This window comes from Strix uralensis, chromosome 15 (genome assembly GCF_047716275.1).
Source record: "Strix uralensis isolate ZFMK-TIS-50842 chromosome 15, bStrUra1, whole genome shotgun sequence".
Classification (NCBI taxonomy): Eukaryota; Metazoa; Chordata; class Aves; order Strigiformes; family Strigidae; genus Strix; species Strix uralensis.
Window position 1 is genome coordinate 21,555,817 of NC_133986.1, and position 25,627 is coordinate 21,581,443.

At 40.6% G+C, this 25,627-nt stretch overlaps 1 protein-coding gene across 16 annotated transcripts in view; it reads left to right on the forward strand.

The window, feature by feature from the left end:
• Positions 1-482: 482 nt before the first annotated feature.
• The window catches only part of PPP6R3 (protein phosphatase 6 regulatory subunit 3), a 64,312-nt gene continuing 39,167 nt past the window's right edge, over positions 483-25,627 (forward strand). For 4 of the 16 annotated variants that reach the window (XR_012630934.1, XM_074884670.1, XM_074884678.1 and 1 more), the window contains exons 1-4: positions 484-844; positions 16,779-16,946; positions 17,325-17,437; positions 23,551-23,678. Coding sequence is in view for 11 of the 16 variants with exons in the window: in XM_074884670.1 (XP_074740771.1) it covers positions 23,667-23,678 (12 nt within the window). In the remaining 5 variants the exon portion in view is untranslated. Of the gene's footprint in view, positions 845-16,778; positions 16,947-17,324; positions 17,438-23,550; positions 23,679-25,627 lie in introns of all 16 variants that reach the window. The other 12 variants (XM_074884677.1, XM_074884683.1, XM_074884672.1 and 9 more) reach the window with 9 other exon arrangements.

Here is a 25,627-nt window from a genome sequence, read left to right on the forward strand (position 1 = left end):
GCAGACTGCAGCCAACACGCAGGGAGGGTCGCCGCGGCTGGGGTGCAGCGCAACCCCTGGTTTTCATACACGTTTATTCTGGTGCACTTTGGTTAAAATATACCGCCAGTTCTTGAGGTGGAGTTGGAGGTCAGAAAAAGCAAAGCCCTGCTTGTGGTGAGCGCGGGATCGAGATCAGTTCCCCCCCCCGCCTCCACTGTTGGAGCCGATTCCCCTCCTCACGAGGGCCGCCCTCCCCCTCCGCGCGCGCCACCGACTTGTTGTCAGGCAGTTTGGCGCCCGCGCCGCGCCCTGAGGGGCGTGGCCCCGCGCCCCGGCCAATCGAGAGGCGCAGGGGTAAGGCTACACCCGCCCCTCCCGCGGTGGCCTCCTGCCGGGTCTGTGAAGCCGCAGCTCCGGATTGGACGAAAAGGGTTTATTTTCAAAAGGAATCTGCTCTTTCTATTGGGTGAGAGAAACGCCTGTCAGGCTGACGGCGCCTTGTTGCTAAGTCGGGAAGGTGGGAAGCGAGATGCAGCCGCCCCGCGCATTGATTGGCCAACAGGAAGCCGAGAGCCCGCCTCCATCCCCATCGGCCCTGTTGCAGTCGCGTAGCTGAGTGACTGACACCCGCCCAACTGCCAGTGAAAGGCCGAGATCCGCACACCGCCCAATAGGAAGGCGCGAGCCGAGGAGTAGGCCGGTGCTGGGGCGGTATGATTGGCAGGCGGGGCGGAGGGAGAGGAGGGCTCGCAGGAGCTGATATGTCCGCCATCTTGGAGCGTCGGTGATGGTGGCAAGCGGTGGCTTTCCCGCCTGAGGGGAGGCAGCCTGGGGCCTGCGGCGGGGCGACGCGCTTGCCGAGGTACGGGCAGGATAGCGGTGAGCTCTCCCCGCCACCGCTTCGAGCAAATCGGCGCTCCGGTGGCGGCTCCTCGGCGGCGCCGCGGGCCTGGCGCCTGCTCCTCTCCGTGCGGGGGGCTTCGGGCGCTCCTCAGGCGCCGCCGGGCCGGGTCCTGGCGAAGCTGTTGGGGGCTGTCGTGTGCGGCGCCCCCGCGCCCCCACACCGCTGAGCCCGCAGCGCCCGGGCCACGCGCGATGGGCCACGGCGCGGCTGCAGGGGGCCGCGGGCCTGGGCGCGGCGGGGAAGGCTTGGGCCGCGCTGGGGGAAGCGCTGCCCGCCCGCCGCCTCTTTTCTTCCCGTGGCCGTGACGTTGGGTCCTTCGGCAGCTGCTCCGAAGGTTCTTCCCGGTGTCCGTGGCTCTTCATCCCGGGTGGGGAGCCGGCCGGCAGCCGCGGAGGGGCGGGGACGCCGCGGCCGCTCCACGGCAGCTTTTGGGCGCGGAGTGTTGGCGGCCTGGTGTGGCGCGGGGCCGGCCGTGGCGCGGTCGGGGTGGGGGGCGGTGCATTGTTCCCCGGTACACCGGGGGAGCTCTGAACTGGGTGAAGTGTTTTGTCCAAACGGGGGAAGCTGCCTGCCCCGCTCCCTCTCCCGACAGTCACTTGTGCTGTTGCTGTAACTTACAGAACTTTATTCTGGCTTCGCTGTTATCTCTCGGATAATAAAGCAGAGAAGTCTTGCTGATAGCTAATTTTGCATTCACTTTCCTTCTTTAAAATCAGTGCCTCGATAGTCCTGTGAGGACGCTGCTTTTTTTTTTTTTTTTGGTTAGTTGTGAGTTTTTTGTTTTTTAACAAGGCAGCTTCTTTCAATTAGTTTTTTTTTTAAGAGCATAGCAGTGTTTGGGTAAGCTTTAAACGCTGTTAAACACATACAGCAAGATCTGGCTTTGAACCTGCAATTTCTTTTGGTTTGTTTTGCTTTAGTCGCTAAGAATTTCTCGAAGAGGGAAGTAGTGTTAGTCTTGTGTCTTATATGACAGAAATACAATTGTCAGAATAAATATCTCTGTCAGGATAGATGTTATTTAAGTTAGAACAGTAGGATACTTTGAATAGGTGTGTTGCTTATTTTAAAAAAGTGTTCCGATGGAAGAGTACAGAAAATTTAAGAGTGGGTGGATAGCTTTAGGAAGTGTTCCTTGTGAGATGTTGACAACTTAAAAATTAAAGCTTGTGTTACTGCTAGTGATATTCCTTACACTTAAAATCTTCAGTGGAAGGAGTCGAAGTGTGCTCTTAACAGTGCGGTGTGTGTTTGGGTTTGGATTTGGTTTTATTGGTGTTTTTTTAAAAAAATTGACGAATATGAAGTTAGCTTAAAGTTTCCAGGTAGTATATAAAGTAGCTTGTGAACTGCAGAATTACATGTGTCTTTTTCTTTTTTTTTTTTCTGGAATGCTGAAAGATGGGAAGACTCCCTGTTTCAGTGTTCGAAATAGATTACTACAGTTACTTGAACTGCGATGTGCATTTTCAGTATTTCGCAACATATATTCTAGTAAGAGTCTGATTTCTGTGTTATTTATGTTTTCAGTAGTGAGGCATGGACTAACTGTAGCTTGCAAGAGTCTTTATTATAAAAATATAAAAGAACGCTACAGAATTACCTTTTAATATGTAACTTGTTAATGAGGCTTCATGCAAATGTGGTGTCTAGTGTGCGTGTTTATTTCTTTACAGCTTGTAGTTCTAAGTTATGTTCACTTAACTCATGTTTCCTCCATCTATGATACTGCTTGAATATATGATACATATTTGCTTTCTGTGTGAAAAGCAGAATGTGTATGCAGTATTGAATCCTGCACTTTCCAAGTTAAAGGAATTTATCTTCTAATACTACTAGAAGGTTTTATTTTGGCTAGAAGAACTGCTGAAGACATCTGTTTACAATGAACTTAAGGAAAACAGTGTGTTAAAGTGAAAGTTGTAGTTTAGAAATTCAGGAAAGGGGATCTGTTTGACAGGAATGTCTTTAAGTAGGGTAGTGTATATAGCTTCTTTGCAAGCAGGTTAGATTTATATGTAAACTGATGTGACTGTAATATCTTCGAATTCTTTTAAATAGAGATCAACAAGTCATTATTATTTCCTGATGGAATTAAAAATACTAGTTTGTGTGTCCCTTTACTGCCTGCAAACTGTTCGCTCTATTGACTTGCTAAAATGAGAAAAATGTGACCGTTTCCTTCAGAACCCTTCTCTCTTGCAGTTAACAGAGGTGATGCTATAACCTGTATACCAATCAGAGAATCAGATGATGTTCTAAGAGTGAAATTCAAGTGAACTCTATTAAGAGTGGAATCTGAATTTAGCAGTATTAAAGCAGAAAATTATATATGTAGTTAACAGATGGTTAGAGAGTGAACTCTGTTGTTATGGCTCAACAGCTTTACTTCTCTACTCAGCTTAAGCTTGAAATGCATGTACTATGAAACACTAAAGAGCTGGCTCAAAAACAGCCAGTATGGGATTGAAGCAGTCAGAAGGGAGGAACATTCTGAAGAACACTCTGGTCCTTTCTCTCCGCTGATGTCCACTTTTGTCCAACTGCTTAAAAAGCCTTGAAGTATGTATTTACTGAACTCTGCAGTTAGTTAAGATCCTTCTGTATCAGTATATTGAGATAAGACATTTTCTAGCTTCAGTGTTTCAGCATACTACACTACATCTTTGTAGGTAGGAGGCTTGCATGTTCACTTCTCACATGTAACTGGGTTAGTTTATGGCCTTTGGAAGCTATGATGGAAACCGTGGCTTTTCTGCTTGGGCAGAAGAGGCACTAGTATGAGCATAGTGATATGCTTCTGTAGTAAGGTAGGCTGTCTTAAGCATATTGCCTGCCATCTAGATTCATCTCTTATAGTAGCACCTTCATCTGTGACCCTTAAGATTGCTGTGTCCTCTGTTATTTTGTGTGCCAAGTTTAGGAGTAGTCTGTTATCTCAAAGTAGACGCCACATCCAAATTCTAGAAGACCAGATGTCTGATTGGATTATCCAGAGAGCAAGATGTGGAGCCATTGTTTTTGGCAAAACTTTTCCAGAATAATAAAGCAAGTAGGGATAAATGAGAAATAATATCTTGCTTGTTTCACTTTGTCAAGTTGGAAGAAGAGAGCAAAGAACTTGGGAAACTATTTAGAGATCATGTTTGATCCTGATATTTTTCGGGGTGGGAGGTAGCCCTGAATGATCCGTCAGAAAATATGTAGGTAATATGAACGTAATGTTGAAAGCTTTGCATAGTGTGTTTAATTGTTTTTGTGGTGTGTCAGGGTGCCAGCATCTGTTTTAGAAACCATATGCTACTAAGCAACTAAAGTAAAATGTTTTTCTATTCTTGGATGTTATATGCAGCTCTATAGCTGACTTGGGACACTTCTCAGGAAATGGGATAGACTGAATTGATAGGATCAGGAAGACGTTTGGTATAAGCTGTTAGCAACTTGCGTGTTTACGGAATAATTCTTCACACAATATTGGGAAAAAATCCGTTACTGTAAAATACGAGACAATTTATGACCTTTGTTTATTTAATAATTTCCATAAAGTGCCAGGAAGCATGTTTGAAGTGGTATGTGTGATTTGGAGCGGGTGAAGAAGTTCCCAACTAACCCTTTGACTGTTCTTTATTCTTGTTGTTACTCTGTATAACCATCCCCTAATCCTGTTAAATGGGCGTATCTTTTCATCTTCCATGGGACTTAAACTTGGAATGCTCAGTGACAGAATTTATGCAATGTGTTGCATGCCAGCAGTGGAGAGGAATGCCAAAAGGACCTCAGTGTACAACTGTATGGAACTATGAAGCTGTAATACTCTTCTGGAGTGGTGGTATGTGTTGCTAGGCATGCTGGCAAAATGGCTAAGAAGAGCACCTATGAAATTGGTAGTGAGGATTTGGTTAAAGATGTGACGAGGAGCAGAACTGGGTAAAAAAACATGAATGTATGCACAAGCAGAAACAGCCCCATAGTGACATTTGTGGGTTTAGTTAGCTTCCTTGGAGGAAGTTTGAGAACATTCCTATTTCGTTTAGAATGAGATAATTCTAAGCATTTATATGCAGTCTGAGTTGTGTATCTGCGAGGAGATGGAGTACATGACCTAGTGGTCTCTATCCTGTGTCCACTGGTCTTCTGGAAAATGAGCACTGAAAGACCATAGGCCAGCTCTTGTCAGTTGTGCCAGAAGATACTTCTGAGCATGAAGAAAACTAAAGCCTTGTTGTAATGACCGAGCAGGTCCTGCGTGAGGCTTGTGAAAGGGCCATGTGATTTCCAGTTTGGTAAAACATGGCTGGGACTCAGGATGGAAACTTCCAATTTTTTTTAGTAAAAACTAGTGACTTGTTTCTGAGTTGATTAAATATGTTCTAGAATATAACAGTTCCAGTACCGAACACATTCTCATTGTTACTGTGGAGCAAGTGAATCCTAGGCCACTTTTATCCCTGCTGCTCAGTGGCACAGTTCCCACCCTCAGTGACCACAGGCAGAGTTTCTAACTGGATCTGAGTATATAAAGTAAGGTACTATTGTGTAAATTTAACTTCTCCTAGAGGTTTTTAGAGTGAATCTCATTATTTCCCAAACTAGTAGTAGAGAGAAAGATGCTTTCTGTAAACGTATGTTACGTTATTCTAGAAGAGCAAAGCATAAGATGCTAGTCCCCAGTTAGGTGGTGAACATTTCTCACTTGTAGTAGTGCTCTAATTGATAAATCAAAAACAAGTTAATCAAATTTCAAGTAGTGCAATACAGTCAGTACAGTGGCTGTAGGCAATGCTAGTACAGATGTGAATACAAGTTATTTTTTTTCATTGTACTGTAACTGGTTTGAGTGGTTGAGTTAGAGCAGAAAACGGAGTAATAGACATTTCTAAAGGCTTGACTTGCTACAGATTCATATTACTTCAGTTCTACTTACATTGTGAAAGCAGTATCAGCCGCCGCCTCCACAGGGTGAATTTTTCATCTTTGTATGGCAGTGGTTATACAGATAGCGTTTCTCATATAGAAACTATAAAAATACAATGCTATTTGCTTTTATTTTGTCTAAGGATAGTGGAAACCAAGTTTTATGGGGTTTTTGTTTGTGGTTTTTTTTATCACTAAGTTACGGTAGGGCAAAAATCATAGGTAAGGTCTTGGTGAAAAACTTCTTTCTGTGAAACACACTGTAACCTTACCTTTAAAGCAGACATAGGGCTCTCTTCATGTTCAGTTCTTACTTACCATGTACTACTTTGACCAGGCTCCAATCTAAAGAGCTCAGCTGAAAACTTTAGGACTTGTTTGAACCACAGTAATTCATATTATTTCTTCTCTTAGTGCCTTGACAGACTTGCCAGATATCCAGGTATCTTTGGAAGCTAACTCTTCTAGAAAATATTTAGTAGTAGATTATGTTTGTTTGAGAAATTTAGCTGCTGTCACCAAAAATCTTGAAAAAGGATGGGAAGTCTAGAGCCTGCTAAAACAAAGCTGTGGTGGCAGGGACAGATCCACTTTGGGTAGGTGGATTTCCTGTTTATGTTGTGACTGGCTTGCATCTACAGGAAACCAACTTCCATGTCATGTTGATACTGGTCAGCGTGCATTCCAGATGGAAGTCCATTTGAAAATTGCAGCAGCATAGGGGTTGTATTCTTATCTTCCACGTTTCTCTTTCTGGCTGTTATGAAGGAGGAGCTTGTCACTGCTCATGGCATTTCTGAGGGCTGATAGCATTTTGGTAAGTGGTTTTTCCCTGCCTGTGAGTGACAGCTGTAGAAGTTAGACTGAACTGGCTATGAAGTAGTCGCTTCTTCCTTTTGGCTGTGACAAACAAGCATTTATCAAAGGATCCTTCTGTGTGTGTATTTGATGCTGATCATGGGCTTTTTGTTACAGCTTCAAGCCACATTTAATGGCAAAAAGATGTTGTATTTAGATGAAATTTGTCTGATAAAGGAGGTGGTAAAGATAACATTAGTGAGAGGTCTGTGTTTCTTAATGGTCAACATAAAAACCCTAAATGTGTCTTTTCATGCTGCTTGCCTTTACTGTAGAGATTAGTGTGCTGTTTTTGTTTTAGCAAGTGGCCCTTCAAAGAAGGGAAGTGGAGGAAGATTTAAAGGCAGAGCATATAGAAACCCAGTAGTTGATGGTGTAAGACCACTGCAGAACTTTCTGAGCTCTGCAGGTTGTAAGAAAAGGTAATTGCTCTCGTGACTGTGAGTTGATAGTAGTATTCAATGCTTAATTTTAATTAACTGTTAGATACTTGTAAAACTTTACAATTCCTTTTGCCATTACTGAGTCCTTCCTGTTGCTTTACCTGTGGTGTTATGGGATGTCTTTCCTCATTTAAAAGGAATTTACTTTGCCATCAGATAATGAAAGCTGTGTTTTTGAGGCTCTTTTCTAGTCACAATCCAAAAGTTTATAAATTTTGCTGTGAGACCAGTAATGCGTGTTTGGGGACTGAAGTTGCAACTTGACTATTTCTGAACCCATTATAAATATTTGAATGATTTTATTTCTCAGTAGTTGTGCCAGGTCCACTTGTCTTATTATTATGATTTCAGTCAGATGGGCACATACTTTTTTTTTTTCTGTGGCTGTCTGTTCCGGTATGCTGTCCTGCTATACTTAAGTGTTATTTATTTATTTTGAGCACAGCCCACCCACCCCCAAAAAAGACTAGAACCATGATGTGGCTGAACTGAGTACTAGCCACACCTGGCTTGGATGTTCTGCTTCAAAAATGCAATTTATAAATACAAATTAATCCCTAAATCTCTAGTTACTGAATAGGAAATGTAGTTGCCCAGATTGGAATTGTAGAGATGGGATATCAAAGGCAGACCAAAGGGGGGGGGGGGGGAAGAAAAATCTGTATCTCTTACATATATGGGTGTCTGAAAAACCCTTAGGTTGTTTGATATCTTTTGTAATATAGGGAAACACCTGTGGGTGTCAGATCCCTTTCATTATAGGAAACTGGCTTCCTTTCAGGATATAACAGAAAGCAATGAAGTTAATGCTGGTACAGTATCTTTTTCTTTGAAATACACTGGTCCAGTCCTCCCCTTCCCTGGACTTGGGAATTCTGGAGTTTAACTTGCACTCATCAGAAAAATATGATAGCCAGAATAAGGCTGGAGACTAGAATGCAGTGAGGTTGCTTTTTGCCCTCCCATGTTGAAGTTGTAGCCCCATGCAGCCAAGAATGAAATTATTGATAGATACAATAGAAAATTTGTAACTATGGTGCTGATCTCATCCTCATGAGAGGGAGGGATTATAGGTTATCTCAATGTCTAACTTTTTAAATTTATTAGAGATTGTGAAGATTAACGTCTTCTCTAGAAATGTGAATTGGTAATTGATGTTATATAGTGGAACTACTAAGCAGCAGAAAAGTAAAAATGGTGAATCTGTTTTACTGTTAAGAGGGTTTTTGTAGAGAGAAAAAAGTGATCTCAATTTTTTTAATATAGGAAAAACTTCAAGGAACAGCCAGTGAATCCATCCCTCCAAAAACAAACTGACAGTTGAAAATTAAGAAAGGAAAGTTGGGAAGGGAAATAGATGAAGTTGTCTTCTTTTAATTGCGGCTAAACCTCCTATAAAGTTTTGGTTTTAGATCTTCCAAGCATTTCAAACTAAGTTAATTTCTGTGCCACTTGCCGTACGAGTGACTTGTCTTACTACCATTCCATGAAGTCTTACTTGGCAAAATCTGTGTGGAACCCTAAATGTTACTTAACAGGATAAAAGAATTAAAGACTTAAATTCAGGGCTTAAGTAAATTGACTTCTAAGTTTCTGCTCAGCAGGGCATTGCTTTTTAGGGCTATTATAAATGCCATTGTAAGTTCTGAGCTAGCAGTTTAAATGGCTTGCTTTCTTTGAAAGTTTATTCTTCAAATCCCTTGAGTAGGCATAGGGCACAGAAGTATCAGTTTTCAGTAACTGTAAAGTATCAATGCAGTTGTTGGTAACTATTTGTCTTGCATTTGGATTAATTATAACATTGTTATTTCATAGAATCATAGAATGCTTTGGGTTGGAAGGGACCTTAAGGCTCATCTAATTCCAATCCCCTTTCCAGTTGCCCGTGTTGCTCAAAGCCCTGTCCAACCTGGCCTTGAACACTTCCAGGGAGGGGGCATCTACCACTTACCTGGACAACCTATTCCACTAATTCCTAGTTAATAAAGTAACACTTCATGTTGAGAGTTGACACCTCTTCTTGCAGTGGGAGAAAGAAAACTGTTGACAGATACATTGGTGACTAGAGAAGGGACTTGTAGGAAGGAATGGATGCTAGAAGTATGTTGTTGAATTATTGTGTTATAGCCCTATCTTCAAAGAGGGTGAAGAAACAGGCAGTTTAACAGTAAGAGTTATTTGAAAACAACATTGTATCACTAAACTATGACATGTTGCTTGAATGGTTTTTTTTTAAACTGTTTGCATGAATATATTAGTGCACTTATGATATTGCACAACTGAGGATCCCTTCAGTGTGAAGATTTAGAATATGAAAGTAATCTCCCTTTGAAAACAGTTTTCTTTAAGAAATGTTACTAAATCTTTGAGGTAGACTTGACCTGTAGTTTGCCACTTGAAACTATGGTAGGATTTTGAAAGACAGTGTGTAACAAATGTATTATTCTGATGCTTCGGAGAGAAGCATTGAACTAAAGCTTTAAAAAGATTATCTTGAAGATTACAGAGAAAACAGAGTAGGTTTGGCACTTTCATATAAAACTTTGACTTTTTCTTCATAAGTAGGGTGCATGTTGCAGTTGGAAGAAGGTGGCTTATTCTGTTGGGCAATCTTGACTTCTCTAGTATTGTTCATCAAAATAGAGTTCTGTGGGAAAGGCATACTTTTGTTCAGGGGAGGCACCAGAGGCATCTGTGCCTGAAAAATGTGGTGTAATTGCAATGTGCGTGGTTTGTAAAACACAGCATGGCAAAACTCAAGATTACTGGAGTGATTTGCTCCAAAATATAAATTGCCTGGGGGGTGGGGGAAGGAGGAAGAAAGATAATAACTTAATAGCCACTTCAAACTCTTATGTACAAGATGCCTTTTCAGTTGATCTTTCATTATTTTGCTGGGTTTCTGATACCTCTTTTAGAACTTATTTTTCCATAAACCCAAATAATGATATTCATTAAACTTCTGTAGGTGAGACTTGGTGAACTCTTCTCATTCAAAGCTGTTTTTTCTTAGTTTTGTAGCTGATTCTCTCAGAAAAATAAAGCAAGTCGTGCCTCTCTCTCTAGTTTCACTATGTAGTGCTAAGTGCTCGTTGTTTAAATAACATGGGGCAGGGAGCTTTCTAGCACTTTATGGTGGTAAAATGCTTGTGGAGGATATTGAATTTCTACTCGGATGTCTTTGAGTGACAAGGTAACCCAACTGATTGGCATCCAGTACTTAATTGACATTCCATATATATTAAAATATTTTTATTTTCCAACTACTTAACTTCATCCTCAGGATATCTGCAGAGATGGGGAAGCAGCTGTATAGACTCTTTTCCCAAATGTATGGAGTATGTTCTCTAAACAAACGGAGAGTGCTCTTACTTGGTTGAATGCTCAACTAAAGCCACAACGTTGGCACTAAACTAGGGAAGATTTCAGATGGCACTAAAGCATTTGTCTAAATGCAGATACCAAGATTTAGTTAAGCAAGTGTGGTAAAGTAGCGTCACTTCCCTTTTATCTAGGTGCTGCTGCTGTATTTTATTTCTCTAGCTTGGCATTGGAATAACTTTTCTACTTTTGTACTAGGGTTTGTATTGATAAACATGAAAATTTGGAGATTGTAGAAATAAGTATAGATGGGGCTTAAGCTTTTTTGTAAGTGAAGTTAAATTAGTAATCTTTCCCCAAGAGGTAAATCAAAATCAAACATTTATTTTAACCTGCTTAAATTAAAGATTAAAAGAGGAAATATGTTCAATTTTTCTTTTCATGCTATCGGACCTGCACAGTCTTTGAAGAGTGTTAGGGATTTCAACTTCCAGTCTGAAAAGCAAAAGGTGTTTCTGATACTGTCATGTTAGGGGAGCATTAGCCTGTGTGTGCATGCAGGGTGGGTTGATTAGTTCTGTCAGTTTTCGCAGGATCTGGTAGCACAGAAATCATAGTTAATATATTTAGTGATGCGGTTCTTGATATCCTAATTAAAAGGGCAGTCTCGCCTGACATCTTCAAAATGTGCAGCTGTCAAAACTTATAAAACTTACTTTAATAGTTTTGTAAACCTTAGTATGAGGAAAAGCAGGAGGATAATCTCGCCCACAGCCTTTAACTAGTGCAGTTCAAGTAACCTGCAGTGAAAATGCAGGTTACCTGAGCAACAGTTCTGAGGAACCTTTAAGGAAAGTGAAGAGTCAAACAAGAAGTGACAGACAGCTTTGGATTTAATTTTGAAGTTGCTGTCTCAGTGAAAGGGTCCACTCTAATTCTGGCAGCAGCTATAGCTGACTAGAGCTTCAGAAGGCAAAACATTGGCAGGCTCCTAGAGGCTGCTAACTTCAGCTTCTGAACTGCAAACAATCTTAAGTATTCTTTTTGCCAAGACTTAAGATTTTGCATAAAAAAAGAAAGCTCTTAAGACTTGAATGCACTGTCTATACAGAAAGAACACTGTGGTGTCCTAGTTGCTGAAATAAGCAGCTTTCTTCTACCTCCATGTATTTTCATGCACCTCAAAATCTGATTTGTGTCCAACTTTCAAGGTTTAATCAGTGAGGTGAAAAAGAGGATGAACTTGTTTATCTGAACAGTTAAAGGCTGTTCAGAGAAAATGGGTATGTTCACATGATACGCTACAGTGCCTTGGTAGAAATGCCCAAGCCAGTTATGCATATGCTTTTGTTTAGTGTGCTGTGCTGAGTAGTGATTTGGGTTCAAAAGCTGTGTGGCCAGTTAACATGTTGTACTCGGGTTAATTAAGGGAAGTGTGAGACAGGGCTGAGTAGCTTTGGTACAGCAAAGTGTCTGATGCAGCTGTATTGCCCTCTAGTAGCAGTGATTCTAGTACTACCTCAGGGAACTCTTTATCATACTATTGCTTAATACTGGTAAGCATGTCCAAACACAGTCTTCTCATCTCTAGCCTGCTCTTTCAGCAGTGTTCCATCTGGTTGAAGCAGAGTGGGACGGGTTGAAACGCTGAAAACTAATCCTGTGGCTCAAGTCATGCACAGAACCAGTGCAGCCATGGTGGCTGTATCCCTGTGATCTGAGACTTGAAGAAAAAATCCAAACTCACACACCTTTTGAGAGTACTGACTGGAAGAGAATAGAATTAATGCTTAAGAAGAAGAAACCTCTGCTAAAATTCATGCGCCTAACCTTAAGGCTGTCTCTGTAAATTGCGATAGTTTTTCCCTAAATGTTCAGACCGAAAGGGAAGAGTGTACTGTTGAAGCAGTCAGTCAACATGACTGATTTTTACATTTCCAGAGTAGCAGTACAAGAGTTCGGGACTTGTTTACACTTTCAGATTATCAGGTGGTTGAGATAATAGTAGAACTGATGTTGGTTGTACAAAGTCAGCCTTCTACGTCATCTTCTTATTTATCATCAGATTCAGGAGAACTTTTACTCTGCAATCCTGCAGCAGGCCGAAGGTGATATAATTTGGGGCAAAACCAGAAGAGGCAAATCCTGGTTGCCTGGTCCCTAATGGTGGTTCCCCCTTCCTTGGCGGTGCTGCCCCTGGTGATTGACAGACCCTTTGAGCCGTTGCAGCATGTGGACTTGGCAGAAAAACTCCTTCCCTTCTTCATCCACCAACTGCATTTGTCACCTCTTAAAGTCCACCCCTTGGAACTGACTTGGCAGAAGTTTGAGCAGTCTTGGGCAGCCAGCAGAGGGACTCTGCACGGCAGGGGGTGGTGCGGAGCTGCTTTTTGTAGCCTCCTGTAGTGCTCCTGTCAGACCAGAGGGAATTTCAATCCTGGGCCTCATCCTGTGTGTGGGTGGTGACATTTCAGCATACAAGTGTGCACTGTAAGCAAGGTGTTTGGAACTGAAAGCCAAAGCATTCAGAGTTTAAGTCCTCGCATAAGGGAGCCACTTCTTAGTGTTTAAAAGTTGCCTTGGTTATCATGCAGATTTTTTAATGAACTTCACTAGTTCAGTTTGGAATTCTGAACTCGATCAGATGCAGTAATTTCTCTGCCCTTCATCTGTCTCCACCCTACCAAATTCATGGTGGTGGACAACATTTTGAGGCCACGTTTATTTTCTTTGAAGACCATCTGCTCAAGGCGTTGCTTATATAAAAGTTTTTGGGGAGAGGTGTTCCTGATTAACTTCTGTAGTAAGCCCTAAGACATGGATGTTCTAAGGAGAACATGTTACTATTTTTATTTTTCCCACCAGACATTTGGAGAGGTGTGTGGTAAGGAGCAATGATGAGTCTTAAATGATGATTTCACAGTGCTCTGCCTTGAGCATTAACATTGAACAGTTTTGTATTGCCAGACTGTAACTTCACTGGGAAATCTTTCTGGGCCAATAAGCCAGGGGAAAAAGGGAAAAAGAAATCTATTTTTTACTTAGGCACAGTGTTGCATAAAAACACTTGCATTTGTTCTGAGTACAATATAGCCCAAAGAGGGAATAGAACTAAACCATGCAGTGGCCTATGCTTCCCATTACTAATTGTTGTTCAGACACCTTTATTGTTCCTGAAGAGATGCTGGTGTTCTGCTAGTGGGTTTGTCAGCCCCCATGATGGGCTGTGGGGGCTAGGAAAAGAAACTGGAATTTTTTCACTGGGGTGTTTTACATTGCAAAAACCTAATTATAACAACTTTATTTCATATATAGTAGGTTATATAAAGTTACTGTTTTGAGTGCATGGAATGAATTACTGTAAGAGCAGCACTATTCAGTAGCTTGCAGTTCTTGCCTTTTTTTTTTTTTGCCAGGATGCACAAATGTTGCAGAGGGACCTGTGTAGTTTCAGTGTTTGGGCCAATAGAGATACATGGGAATGGTTTTAGAAGGAAGCATGTCCCAGTTCATGCAGCATTAGTAAAATTTCTTTAGTCTTGTTTATGGCAGCTAGTCACATAGTGGTTCACTTCTCTGTCTAAAAAAGTGTAAATAAAGTTCATCAGGTAATACTTCAGAACAGGGTTTACCATGCTGTTACACTTCACATGAACATGGATGCTCTCCTGGATAGTTGTGCCTTGCTTTAGGTTTCAGGTATATCGGATAAGTGTGAGCATGGATATGGTCTAGTGGTGATGAGTGTATATAGTTTTGTGTTTGAATGTAATATGTATACAAGACAATTCTTCCATCCTGCCTCTGCATGTTATCTTCAGGTTTAAATTTTTGGTATCTTCAATCATGGCCCCACTTCTGCCTGACAGAAGTACCATGTTAGTGTGGCTGAACTATTGCTGGATGTGAGCCATCCCTGGATATAGGAAAGCCAGATTTTAAATAGACTTGAACCTCACCCAATCAGTTGGATCATTTTATTATTCTTATAAGGAAAGAACTCCCGTGGCTTTTCTTTTTTTCATACTGGAGTCCCTTTCAATACCTAATCTGTGCTGTGGATGGGAACAGTCTCAGCCAATAAACCATCTATACCACTGAGTGGAAGTCATTCTTTAAACCAAACTCTCTACTCCTGTAGAGTCTGAGGAGGACTGAAAAAGTCCTGATTGACCAGAGCAGGCTTCTGGTGGAATACCCTTCCCAGGGTATGCTCTAATACTTGCAGTGCTAGTATCTTGTTAATTTTGATTACACTAGTGTTTTTATTTTCCTATATAATCCTACTGCATTGAATTCAGAACCTGATTGTTCTGGTGCTGAACAATGATATTTAGACACTGAAGTTTTCAAACACAAAGAGGAATAGAGAAATACCAGAAAGACATACTTGTAAGGGGAGTAATAATAGTGGTTTTCATTTGGATAGTTTTACTGGCAATTGAAATCTCTGTGGACAGTGTCTTAAGAATTTGCAAACTCTTCTGACAGTGTGTTAAGCTAAGCAGCCGCCTTATTTTGCTCTCACATGACACAGTTGAGGAAGTGATGTTCTCTCCCTTCTTGGAGCTCTTGTTTTGAAACGTGTGCATTTGAAATGCAGAAATAATTCAGTGAAACTTTAGTAAAGCAAACTAGGTCTAGTAAACTTATCTACTTTTTCTGCTCTAGTTAGTCACTTGACTCACAAGGGATTGGCAAATCTACTTGACATGTAGACCTGAAGGACTATGGATGAAAAACACATGACTCTTGAAAGTATTATGGTCAATGTATTGCATTGACTTTCAGTTCATGTGTATATTGGTTACTAAAATAACCTTAGGGAAAGTTGGGTTTAGTGTTTGTGTACATTAAGGCTTGGAGTCTTTGTGCTGTTGTGAATAAAATGCAAATGTGCTGTCTATTGGTTCCAGAACTGTTGGAGATAAAAAGCGATGTGGTATTTCAAGCCACAAAACTCACTAGCCCTAACAAAGCTAAGAAAAAACACTTTTATTGGGTGATGGTTTAACTAGAATGCAAGAATTTCTTTTAGTTCAAGAGGAATTTATTTGTAGTGTATATCTTTAGGTTGGCAGAGACTGTTAAATCATCTGCAAAGATCATGAAACAGCTTTGAAGACACAGCTGCTTTAACACAGAAGGTGTAAAGTTAAATCATTCTTCTCTTTGGCAGAGTACTCAAAATGCTTTTGAGGTCTGTGGTTTGGGTTTTTTTTTTTTTAGCTGAAGATATATTTGTGACAAACTCTGATAGCAGAGCTTTTTGGACAAATACTAGGTAGCCACTGACATGAATTAATGAACATGCTCGTATATTTGCTGCCCTTCTTAGTTGCTAGTACTTCTACTTTTTTTTTTCCAAGAACAATATTACCCATGTTCCCAAAAGAAACAAAAGTCTTGTCTTGATTGAAACCTGCATTAAAAAAGCAAAGTCAAAAAGCCCTCTAACTGGTGGAAAGGGAAGGTGAATGTTTGTATTAGAAATTCATCTTAAAACTGCCAGAAACAGTACATGAGAAAGAAGCATCAATTGATAGGATGCTATTTCTTGCCTAACTGGTGTTGACCAAAGCACAGGCAGGTAAGTGTCACTCTGAAGCCAGTTATGGATATCTGATTAAGCTCTTTAATGTTACTTTGCTTTACATTCCAAGTATTAAACTATCAAAAGCAGGGGTTGTCTTAATGATGAATTTTAGGTGACCAAATTCTGTCTTAAAAGAGCTGGTTACTTTATAAGTCTATATGTGGACTGTATTGTGGTTTTTCTAAGATAAACTGATTTCAAATTGAAACTGGCTGAATTGTTTATACAGACATGCCAAAATACTGGCATTCTTAATGCTTGTCTGTTTATTTCTGTGCAGGTTTGTGGATAAATCAGATGTTACTATAACAAGAGAATAGTTACGAGGATAGAAAAGACTGCTGCAAAAACCTCTAGTAATGGATATTTCTAGGTCTGGAGATGTTACTTCATATGAAATTGCTCATAGTTTATAAAAGAAGTCTGGATTTGTGTTAGATTCCATAGTCAAGCGTAAATTATGAAGGCAGTTTTATTTTAATGAGGCAATGAAGTTTCTTCCTTTGTCTCCCCAAAGTATAGGGGGAATGTTTAATTAAAGTTGGTTTAAAAATTGTGAAGTATTTCAGGTGACAAGCTGCTTTTGAATTTATTCTCAGAGTGTGCTGCACTAAACTGATACTTTCCTTCCTAGCAAGTTTCCTCCTTCAGTTCGTATGTTTTACTCCCTGCAAAGCAATGCTTAGTATTCATGCAGTTGTTGAGCTATTGAATAGAACCTGTTAAGTGTTAAATTAAAATGTTTTTTTTGTCGTTGTAGGAAGAAATCTGCTTCATCTAATTCAAATCCTAATTCAGTCCTGCTAATCTGCTAATACTGTAGATTGAAAGATTTTTTTGCTGTTGCCAGGATACCCTGTAATGGGCAAGGAGCCTGAGAGAATACAAATCGTTCTGTTTTTTTAACTTAAACTTTTGTGTTTAACAGGTAAGAAACTATTAAAACTTCACCTACAGCAGTAGATTTAGCTTCTGCATCTGTAAAGCCTTATCTTAAACTTTAAGTGGTTCCTGAATGTTTTTCATATCCCTGATGTCCACTAAAGGCTTATTTATCTGATTTCTGTAGGTTCACATTTACCATCTTCTAAGCTGCACTTCCTTCTGCAGTGCAGACTTTGTGGCCATTCCTTCCCTTTCCTTGCAGCTTTTTTCTGAGTACTTTTTCTAGCTGGCTGTTTCTAACTTTTGTCTTTTAACCCACCCTGCTGTTGCATTATCTTCTTTCTCTGTTCTGCTTTGGTCATACAATGAGAATCAAGGGTCATCTAGACACACTGTTGTGGTTATTCTATTTGTTTTACAGGGAACATGTTTTAAAGTGTTTTGGTTTTGTGCCAGGAGGTGTATCTGCTGCCCAGCCTCCAATTCTTTGGAAGAGTTTCAAAGCAAATGTGTTCATGAACTGACATATATTAGGTATGGATGATGTTTAGCACTATAGGTTATTATATTGAAGTATGGTAACACTGTCTTCTGCAATTGATTTTTTGGCACTAAACTGCATGCTTCAGTGTTAAATTGCCTTCTGGGTAGCTATGCATTGTTTAGCTTGCTTTTTGTAATATTATGAAACCATCTACTTTTCTCAGTACATAGATAGCTTCATTTCCATTTTGAAGATAATTGGGAGAATTCTGTAACCAGTGAATATTTTAAATGTGTAAATGTTTGGCTGTTGAAGTGGAGTTATTACAAAATGATTCATCTTTTCTACTTGGGCAGGGGAGATCAGTGTCTGAATTTGTAGTTATTGCAGGTAATTAAGATCTATATTTATTAACACTTATTAACCTGTGGTTTGAGATAGTGTAGGAACTGACAGGGATACGCTTTTTGCTTGGTATAAAATTGCTCTTGTAACTTCATTGCAAACTGTAGATTTCAGCTGGTTTTTGTACTTTTGCTGGATGGTTATGACCTCTTGAATTTTGAGGGATTGGTGTCTTTGAGTAAACATTAACTAGTTTGGACTTGTTTATATGTACTTCAGCATGTCAAAGCAATTGATTATTGGGGCATTCAGTCATAATAGGGATGTGTGTGTATATGCACATAATGGATAATTGTATATATTATGTAAAAAGTATATATAGTATCTATAAAGATAAAACTATATATAGTATCTGTGTGTATATGCTCTCTGTGTGTATGTATATATAGATAGATAGAAGTGCAGCTAGTGTGCATAAATAAGAGAGGCTAGTGTGATAAAGGATGAAAGTCATTTCACTTCTATCTCAGTTCTTCTACAACCATAGCAGGCTCCCACTTCCCTTGTCTGATAGGCAAGTGAAAATCCCTACTTATTAGATAATTTGCCTCCTCATTAGGAAGAGGAGGCAACAGCTGTTACAGAAGATGTTATGAAAATTACTGTGCCTCATACAGTTTTCTGACTTGTTTCTCTCCCAGTCAAGAAGGGACTGCCACATGTTGTCTCTTGCTCGCATTTCACTCGAGTATGTAGTTGCCTTCTGAAAGTATAGCAGTTAGCTGAGGAGCGTATGTGCTGTAAATGACTATGACTGAAAGGAATTGTATCTGTAGTACAAGCCTAATTGTACAGTAGGCAGTGAATATGCTGAAGTGTTTCTCTTGTGTTCCAAAACATTGGTTACCTAGGAATCATTGATGGTATTTGGGAGAAGGTGTAGTGTTCTTGGTTTTGGTACATAAGTGAAACTTTACCTGTAAATGGTTCAAAATGCTGAAATGTCACTAGCTTATGTACAAGTAGTGTTCCCCCCAATTCCTGAATTTTACAACTTAATGATGGTAAGGTCTTACTAAGATGATTAGATAGAATCATGGAATGGCTTGGCTTGGAAGGGACCTTTAAAGGTCATCTACTCCAACCCCCCTGCAATGAGCAGGGACATCTTCAACTGAATCAGGTTCCTTGGAGCCCCGTCCAACCTGTCCTTGAATGTTTCCAGGGATGGGACATCTACCACCTCTCTTGGGCAGCCTGTGCCAGTGTCTCACCACCCTCACAATCAGAGGCAGTTCCCTCAGCCTGCCTGTGTGTGCTGTGTCCCTTGGCTCCTCACCATCTCGAAGGCCCTAGGCTGGGCCCACGCACCATGCATCAGTGTCCTGGACTAGGAAGACCAGGAGGGGACAGAGAAGTCCAGATGCAGTCTCCAAAATACCAAATAAGAGAGGAGGAAAGCATTTTTACTGTTTAATTGTTTTAGGGTTTTTTAAAATTGTTTATTGGCCAACCTTGAAGAGAACTGCTAACGAAGCAGCTGGAAGGGACGTTAATGCTGCAGGCCAGCACTTCTTTCTGGCAGAGCTGCAGTCTTCTGCTTCTCTAAATGAACAACTGTCTCTAAATTATTTTTTTTTCTTGATCTGTTGCTGTTCTTCATGTGCTGCCACAGATGTTCTGGCTTCATCTCCAGCCACCCATTGGGTAGCCTTCTTGTCCCCAGACTGAAGAAGCCCCACTTCCAGGCCCCAGGGACCTCAGTGACCCGCTGAGGGACTACTCATGTTGCTCCGGTGCAGCAGTCTGGTGGAAGCCAGGTTGTCTCATCCCGTTTGCTTGGGGCTCGCAGCAGAGGAGAGGGCATCCCTTCAGAAGGCATGGGGGATGGGAAAGAGAAGGGCTCACACCACCCACAGCAATCAACAAAATTGTTAATGCTGGGAGATGGACTGTGGGACAGCTGGGTGCGGAGGCTGGGCCTCCCAGCTAATGCCAGGTGTGGAGGCTGGGCTGATGCTAGGGTGCTGCCTGGGTGCCTCTGCAATGCCTTGTTGATGGTGTCATGGAGGGAAGCTCTAGCACAGTGTAGTGGTGCCAGGGGAGCCATACGGGAGGTGGATTCACTTCCAACAATTATTCTTGATCTTGGGGTGGATCCACCTCCATGGACTCCACACCATCAGCCACATGAGCGATGGCTGTTGCTACCCTATGGCTGATGGTGCCCCTCCCCTGACACTGCCTTCTCTTCATCTGTGTCTCCTGCAACCACCTATCTGCCTTCCCACACAAAAGCAGACAGCCACTCGCCTTGCTGCTATGGGGGACCTCTTTGTTCCAATTATCCTTGGAATCCAAGGGACTTGAAGCTCAGTGACTTGGGGCCAGGTCCTGGCATCCCTGTATTTATAGGGCCTGGAGAAAAAGGCAGTGAGGTGGCTCGTGACATCAGGAGGCCACTGTGATGGCAATGCATATGGCCAAATGTGGTTGTTCTGGGAGTTGGGGGGGGGGGGGGGGGGGCCTGTGTCCTGAAAGATGTCCTTGTGGAAGAAGGATGAGGGTCAGGGGGGCAGAGGGCCCCTTTCCCGTGCCATTCTGCTGCCTCTTGGGCACAGGACTGCCTGTACACCTCCCCTTGTGTGCCTTTTAATTTCAGATCATCTATTGGCTCCCTCCCCCACAAAGTTTCGAAGAAACTTCACTGGCTTATAATAATAGTCGTCTAATTGTTAGTGTAAGTAATGGAGTATTTCTCAAGAACTAGGGCTTGTGTTCATGGCCTGTGTAACAGTAACGTATCTTTCTAGCTAATAACACTTGCAATGAACCTCACTGCTTTAACCGAAAATAAATTTATTTTCGAATAGGCTATTGGGTAAGTATGGTCTCTATTGTATTTGAAGTATTTAGAATAAAAACTAAAGAATAGTTAAGAGCAGAGTTTTTCCACTACTTAAAAACCATACTATTTTAATAGAAGACAGAGTTCTTTATTTTTCACCTGAACTCTTAATGCAGAAGCAGCAATGTGTGCTGCTGCGTATGTGAGATTTTCTCGCATTCTTCAAGTGGAAAAAGCAGGGAATACAGTTACAGCATAACTGTGTGTGGCTGTGAATTACCGTTACTGAAAAGAACGGCTTTGTTCCAGATCTTCAAGCTAGAATGCAGGTGTATTATTTTTTCATATTATTTTGTTCAAATTGCCCTCGATGCCAGACTAAATGCGTAAGTGCTTAATTTTCCCAATTAATAATAGGTCTTGGGATATTACAATGCTTTGAGGAATTGTGCCCCAGCCTGCACAGGACAGGCAGTTGTAGACAGCAGGTTTGCAGTGGGTGATGCTCTGGCTGAGTGAAATAGGCAGTTTAAAAAGTAGCCACTAGTGTCTTCTCTGTCAATTTGGTGACTGGTAATTCTGTTTAGCTCTAAATTTTTTCAGATGTGCATTCTTGCCTAGCTTTGTTTTGAACAGGTGGTCCATTTCCAGTGTCAAACTAAGCACTTTATAAATGCTAGTGTGGTAATTATGTCCGTTGTTTGGAGAAAGCGGGGCGGGGGGGGGGGGGGGAACAAACAACAAAACTGGAAACTAAATATACCTGGGGACTAACTGGTTGAGGTCATGTGAAGCTGGCAGAAGGGCCATTTTAAAGAAATCTCTTAATGCATTTAAAGGTTTTTAAAATGTGGGTAAACTCTCTTTTAATGATAAAAGCATAAGAATTTATCTTCATCGTTACTTTGTCCTTCCCCAAACCTGTTTGGTTTTTAGAAGGCAATGGATTGTTTGCATTGGAAGTGCTTTTATTGTTAAGAAATGTAAGACCTTATGGAAAGCCTGTGGAGGTACCAAGGACTCCTTTGGTGACTGCTCTCCTTGCATCCAACAACCAAGTTGTCCTTTGCTAGTTGCTATGCAGGAGTTGTAAAAACCTGTTTTGTTGAAGTAAGCTACATAATTTAGGATGTGTTTCAATCATGGAAAAGCTTGTCAGTGCAAAAGTGATTTTTTTTTTTTTATCTGTGCACTTGAACACTATAGCAAGAAAATAGGATGGTACATAAAGAAAATTGACAGTTATGCTCCGAGCTTTTTATATTGCAATCTTTGTTATAACTCTTTATGTAGCATTTCTCAGACTTTCATATATTACAGGATCTTCAGCTTGACATTGACACACTTTTTCTGGAAAAAAAAAAAAGTTTCTTGCTTGTGAAATGAAACTGGCTATTGCTGTAAAATCTGAAGTTCCTACCAGAAACTCTGTGTATATGCTTTTCACATCCAGTTGTTAGGTAGCTGAGTTAGTTGTTAGCTGCGTAGCTGAGGTCCTTCTAGTTTTCTTTCCGCACTAGTCGCGATCCCCATGTCTGCTTGTAGCTACCAACACTCAAGTGTGAGGTACCAAGTTGGAAGTAACTCCTTGCAAAGTGTGTTTCTCATGTTTGTTTTACCTAGGTATGATGCTTAAACGCTTAACTTAAATGAGCAGCTTATTTTAATAGTTTTATTTACTGAAGGGACTTCTAGATGCTTTAAAGTAACAAGTCTGTTTTGTAAAAGGTTCAATCTAGGAGAGACATTGTCCAAAATTAAGGTATGCTTGTCTGACAGGAATTCATGTCTTCGTCCTGTAGCTTGACAACAGGAATACCTGTATTCAGGAAAGGTGTTTGACAGCTGTGTTGACTCCACGCTATGGAGAAACTTACTGATACAATTGTTACAAACTTCTTTGATGGAGATGCCAGTTAAGCATTTGGCTTCTAGAAAGAACCACGGACTAGTTACTGCTAAACAAAATAAACACAGTGTGGTGTTCTTCAGCTGTAGTAGGCAGGAGGCTTCATTTTTTTTTTTTTCCTAGTCTGAAAGAATTGCTACTAAGCTTTATTTCTTCTCTAGCAAACAATTCAAGTGAGAATTTCAGTTACCTGTATCTCAGCAGTTGACAGGCTTTCTTCATTTTGGTGAACTGCTTGGTTGCCTTTCAGATTTAAGTCAGATGTTTACTACCTGGAATGTTACTTCAGTATTCGTTCAGAGAAGAATCTGTTAGTGATATTCACAAAGAAAGCAAGGCAGTTTTTCTGAGTGCTAGGTGTTCTTTAGGATCTTGAAGTGTCAGCAGGTTGATACATGCTTTCAGAATGCATCAGAATTCATATATGCATCAATTGGAAGTGTTAGTCTTGCTGGGAACTGTCAGAGATTACGGAATGCTAACTCAAGTTACAAAAGACAGTCAAATATCTGCAGCAGCTTTCCATCTTTAACACAATTTTTCTTTCCACATCTCAGAGTTTTTAGTGTATTATCCTGGATTATTTTGCTTCTTGTAGTATCTAATCTAGAGCATGTCTCGTATTTGGCAGTCTTTTGCATCTTGCATTGAATCCAAATGTGATTTTTCTGCTCATATTGGCAGTGGAATTGAACATTGGGAGTAACCCAACCCAGCTGACCTGTGGAGTTTGTCATAAATTTTTCAGATAGTGAAATTTTGGGAGGAGCACTCTTGATCTGTGAACATAAGGCCTAATTCTGATTCTGTTAATGGGACTGAAATTTGAAAAAGCACGAAGATAATTCAAAATTTCAGAACTGGTAGGTTTTGGGAGGGAGGGTAGAACAGTAGGCTGTGGGAACAATAACTTTTTGTTTTTAAAACTTCCATTCAGAACTATGGTAGGCTGATTCTAGATTATCGCCAGTGATAACGCCTAAGAAAATTCTCTTCTCTTCAGGGTTCCTGGACTTCCTCTTTGGCACATTTTATGTTATTTATTTTTCCTTATTTCAAAGGACCTGGGCTCCTGTTGAAAAGTGATGGAATAATCTCTGGCCGGCACCTGACATGTTGAGGGAGCACCCCCTAAAAGAGCTTGCCTGGGAGACAGTTTGTGAAATAACGCAGTAACATGTTTGCAGTAGTATGCCTCTTTTTTTGTTGTTGCTATTTTCCGTTGTTGAATTTCTCTTGAAATAAGTAACTGAGAAATACATTGAAGCTACTGAAATGAGCTTTAATCACTGCAGAGGGAATTACATCTGGAATTAGCATTGATAGTGGTTACTTGCAAAGATGCTACTTTCACTAATTGGGGCAAGGGGAGGGATTTGATCTACTTTCTAGAGGATTAAAACCAAAACCCAAATAAAATATCCTGTGACTTCAATAATGCACTAGTTTCACTTGCTTACAGTAAGTCTGTGTGTAGCCTGTATACCCACAAGCTAGTGTTTTTAATAACTGTATAATTTGATGTAAGCTAACTTGTGAGATCAGGTGTTTTTGAACCCTGCTTGTAAGTTTACTAATACTTTTAGTAGAAAATATTTTTTGTTTTATTTTTTAACCACTTAATCCTTGCATGAGATCTCAGATGATTATAAGTACTGATACTGCAATTGAAATTATCTGTACCATTTCCTGACTGATTTTGTTTGACTCCCATATCTTTAAAGAGAAAGTTTTGTAATCTAGAGGCAGTTATGTGTGCTTACAACTTCTGACAAAAGGCTAAGCAAAGTAAGGTGGTATTGTGATCAACATGTAACGGTTAAAGCAACAATGAAAACCCTAAAAGCTATTAAAACTTCTCCATAGTGAGTATATTAGACTTTTTTCAATATTTAGGCCAAATACTGGAAGTCTTGCTAATGAGGAGAGTCATAAGGGTTTTGCTAGATCGTTTGAGTTGTATCCATTTTCTAAACTGCTTAAGTACTAAATTTGACATTTCACTGTTCTAAGTAGCTATAGCGTGCATGCTGAATCCATTTTAACTTGGAAATAAATGTTTAAAGCTGTCTACCTCTTAGTTTTCACAATAACTAGATATTTCTAATTTAGTTTTTGTAGGTTTTTATAAGAGTGTATGACAAAAGCATAGCTGGATTATTGTCTTTAAGCTTGCTTCTGCATACAACCTGCAGCTTACAGAAGAGTCCTCACTAAAATAGTACTATTCACCTACCTGTGGTAACTACATATACTCACAGCTGATGTTGCTAATGCACAGCAGTAATTAATGTATTGAATTAATCCTTCTCACTTGGAAGGCAGTTACTAAAGGAGCAAAAGGAGTGTTTCTCTCCTTGTTTAAATTTAAATGAGTACTGCTCAAACCCATGCTGCTTCCAATTGTAAGGAAAGAAAAGTTTCTCTTACTGTTCTATAATATCTGTAGTATCTCTTTCAATCCACTTAAATTCTGTGTTCACATAAAATCAGCTGATACTGTGTCAGTGGTTAAATGTCATGTAAAAGCCCTGCTCTGGAGGGAGGGGTGAATGGAGCAAATGCTTGTATAGGGCTTGATGAGAGGCGAAGGCAGTAGTTTATTGGATCTACCATAGACTGAATATTCTTTTCTGATAGCACAGTTGTCTCAGTAGCAACTTCTTGCAAGGTGTCCTGAAGCAACAGAATTAACATGAAGGTGCCAAAGCATTTTATAAGGAAAGATGAAGTTGCTCATCCTTATACATTTCTGTTACAGCCTTTTTTTACAGTCTTTCAGTGGTTGGGGCCACTGCCCTGTCATGTGTTTGCATAAGATATTTTGTCCCTTGTTCCTCCTCCTGTGTCAAGTTTGTGGAGGGAGGTACAGTGGGAGAGTAGGTCCTGTGTTGAAATTAGCTCCAGCACTTTGATGTGTGCTGCCTGCAAGTTGAAATTATTATAATTCATCCACCTTTATAGGTGCTTTCTTCAGCAGTAGGGGTGATACTCTAGTGCATTTATGCAGTGCCTGTTTTATCTTGTCCTAGCTCTATTAATTGCTGAGCAAGTTGTTCTGAATCTGAGACTTGGTGCATAGGTTAAAAAAGATTGGGAAGAGCAAATTCAATAAACTGAAAACCAAGCTTATCCTTT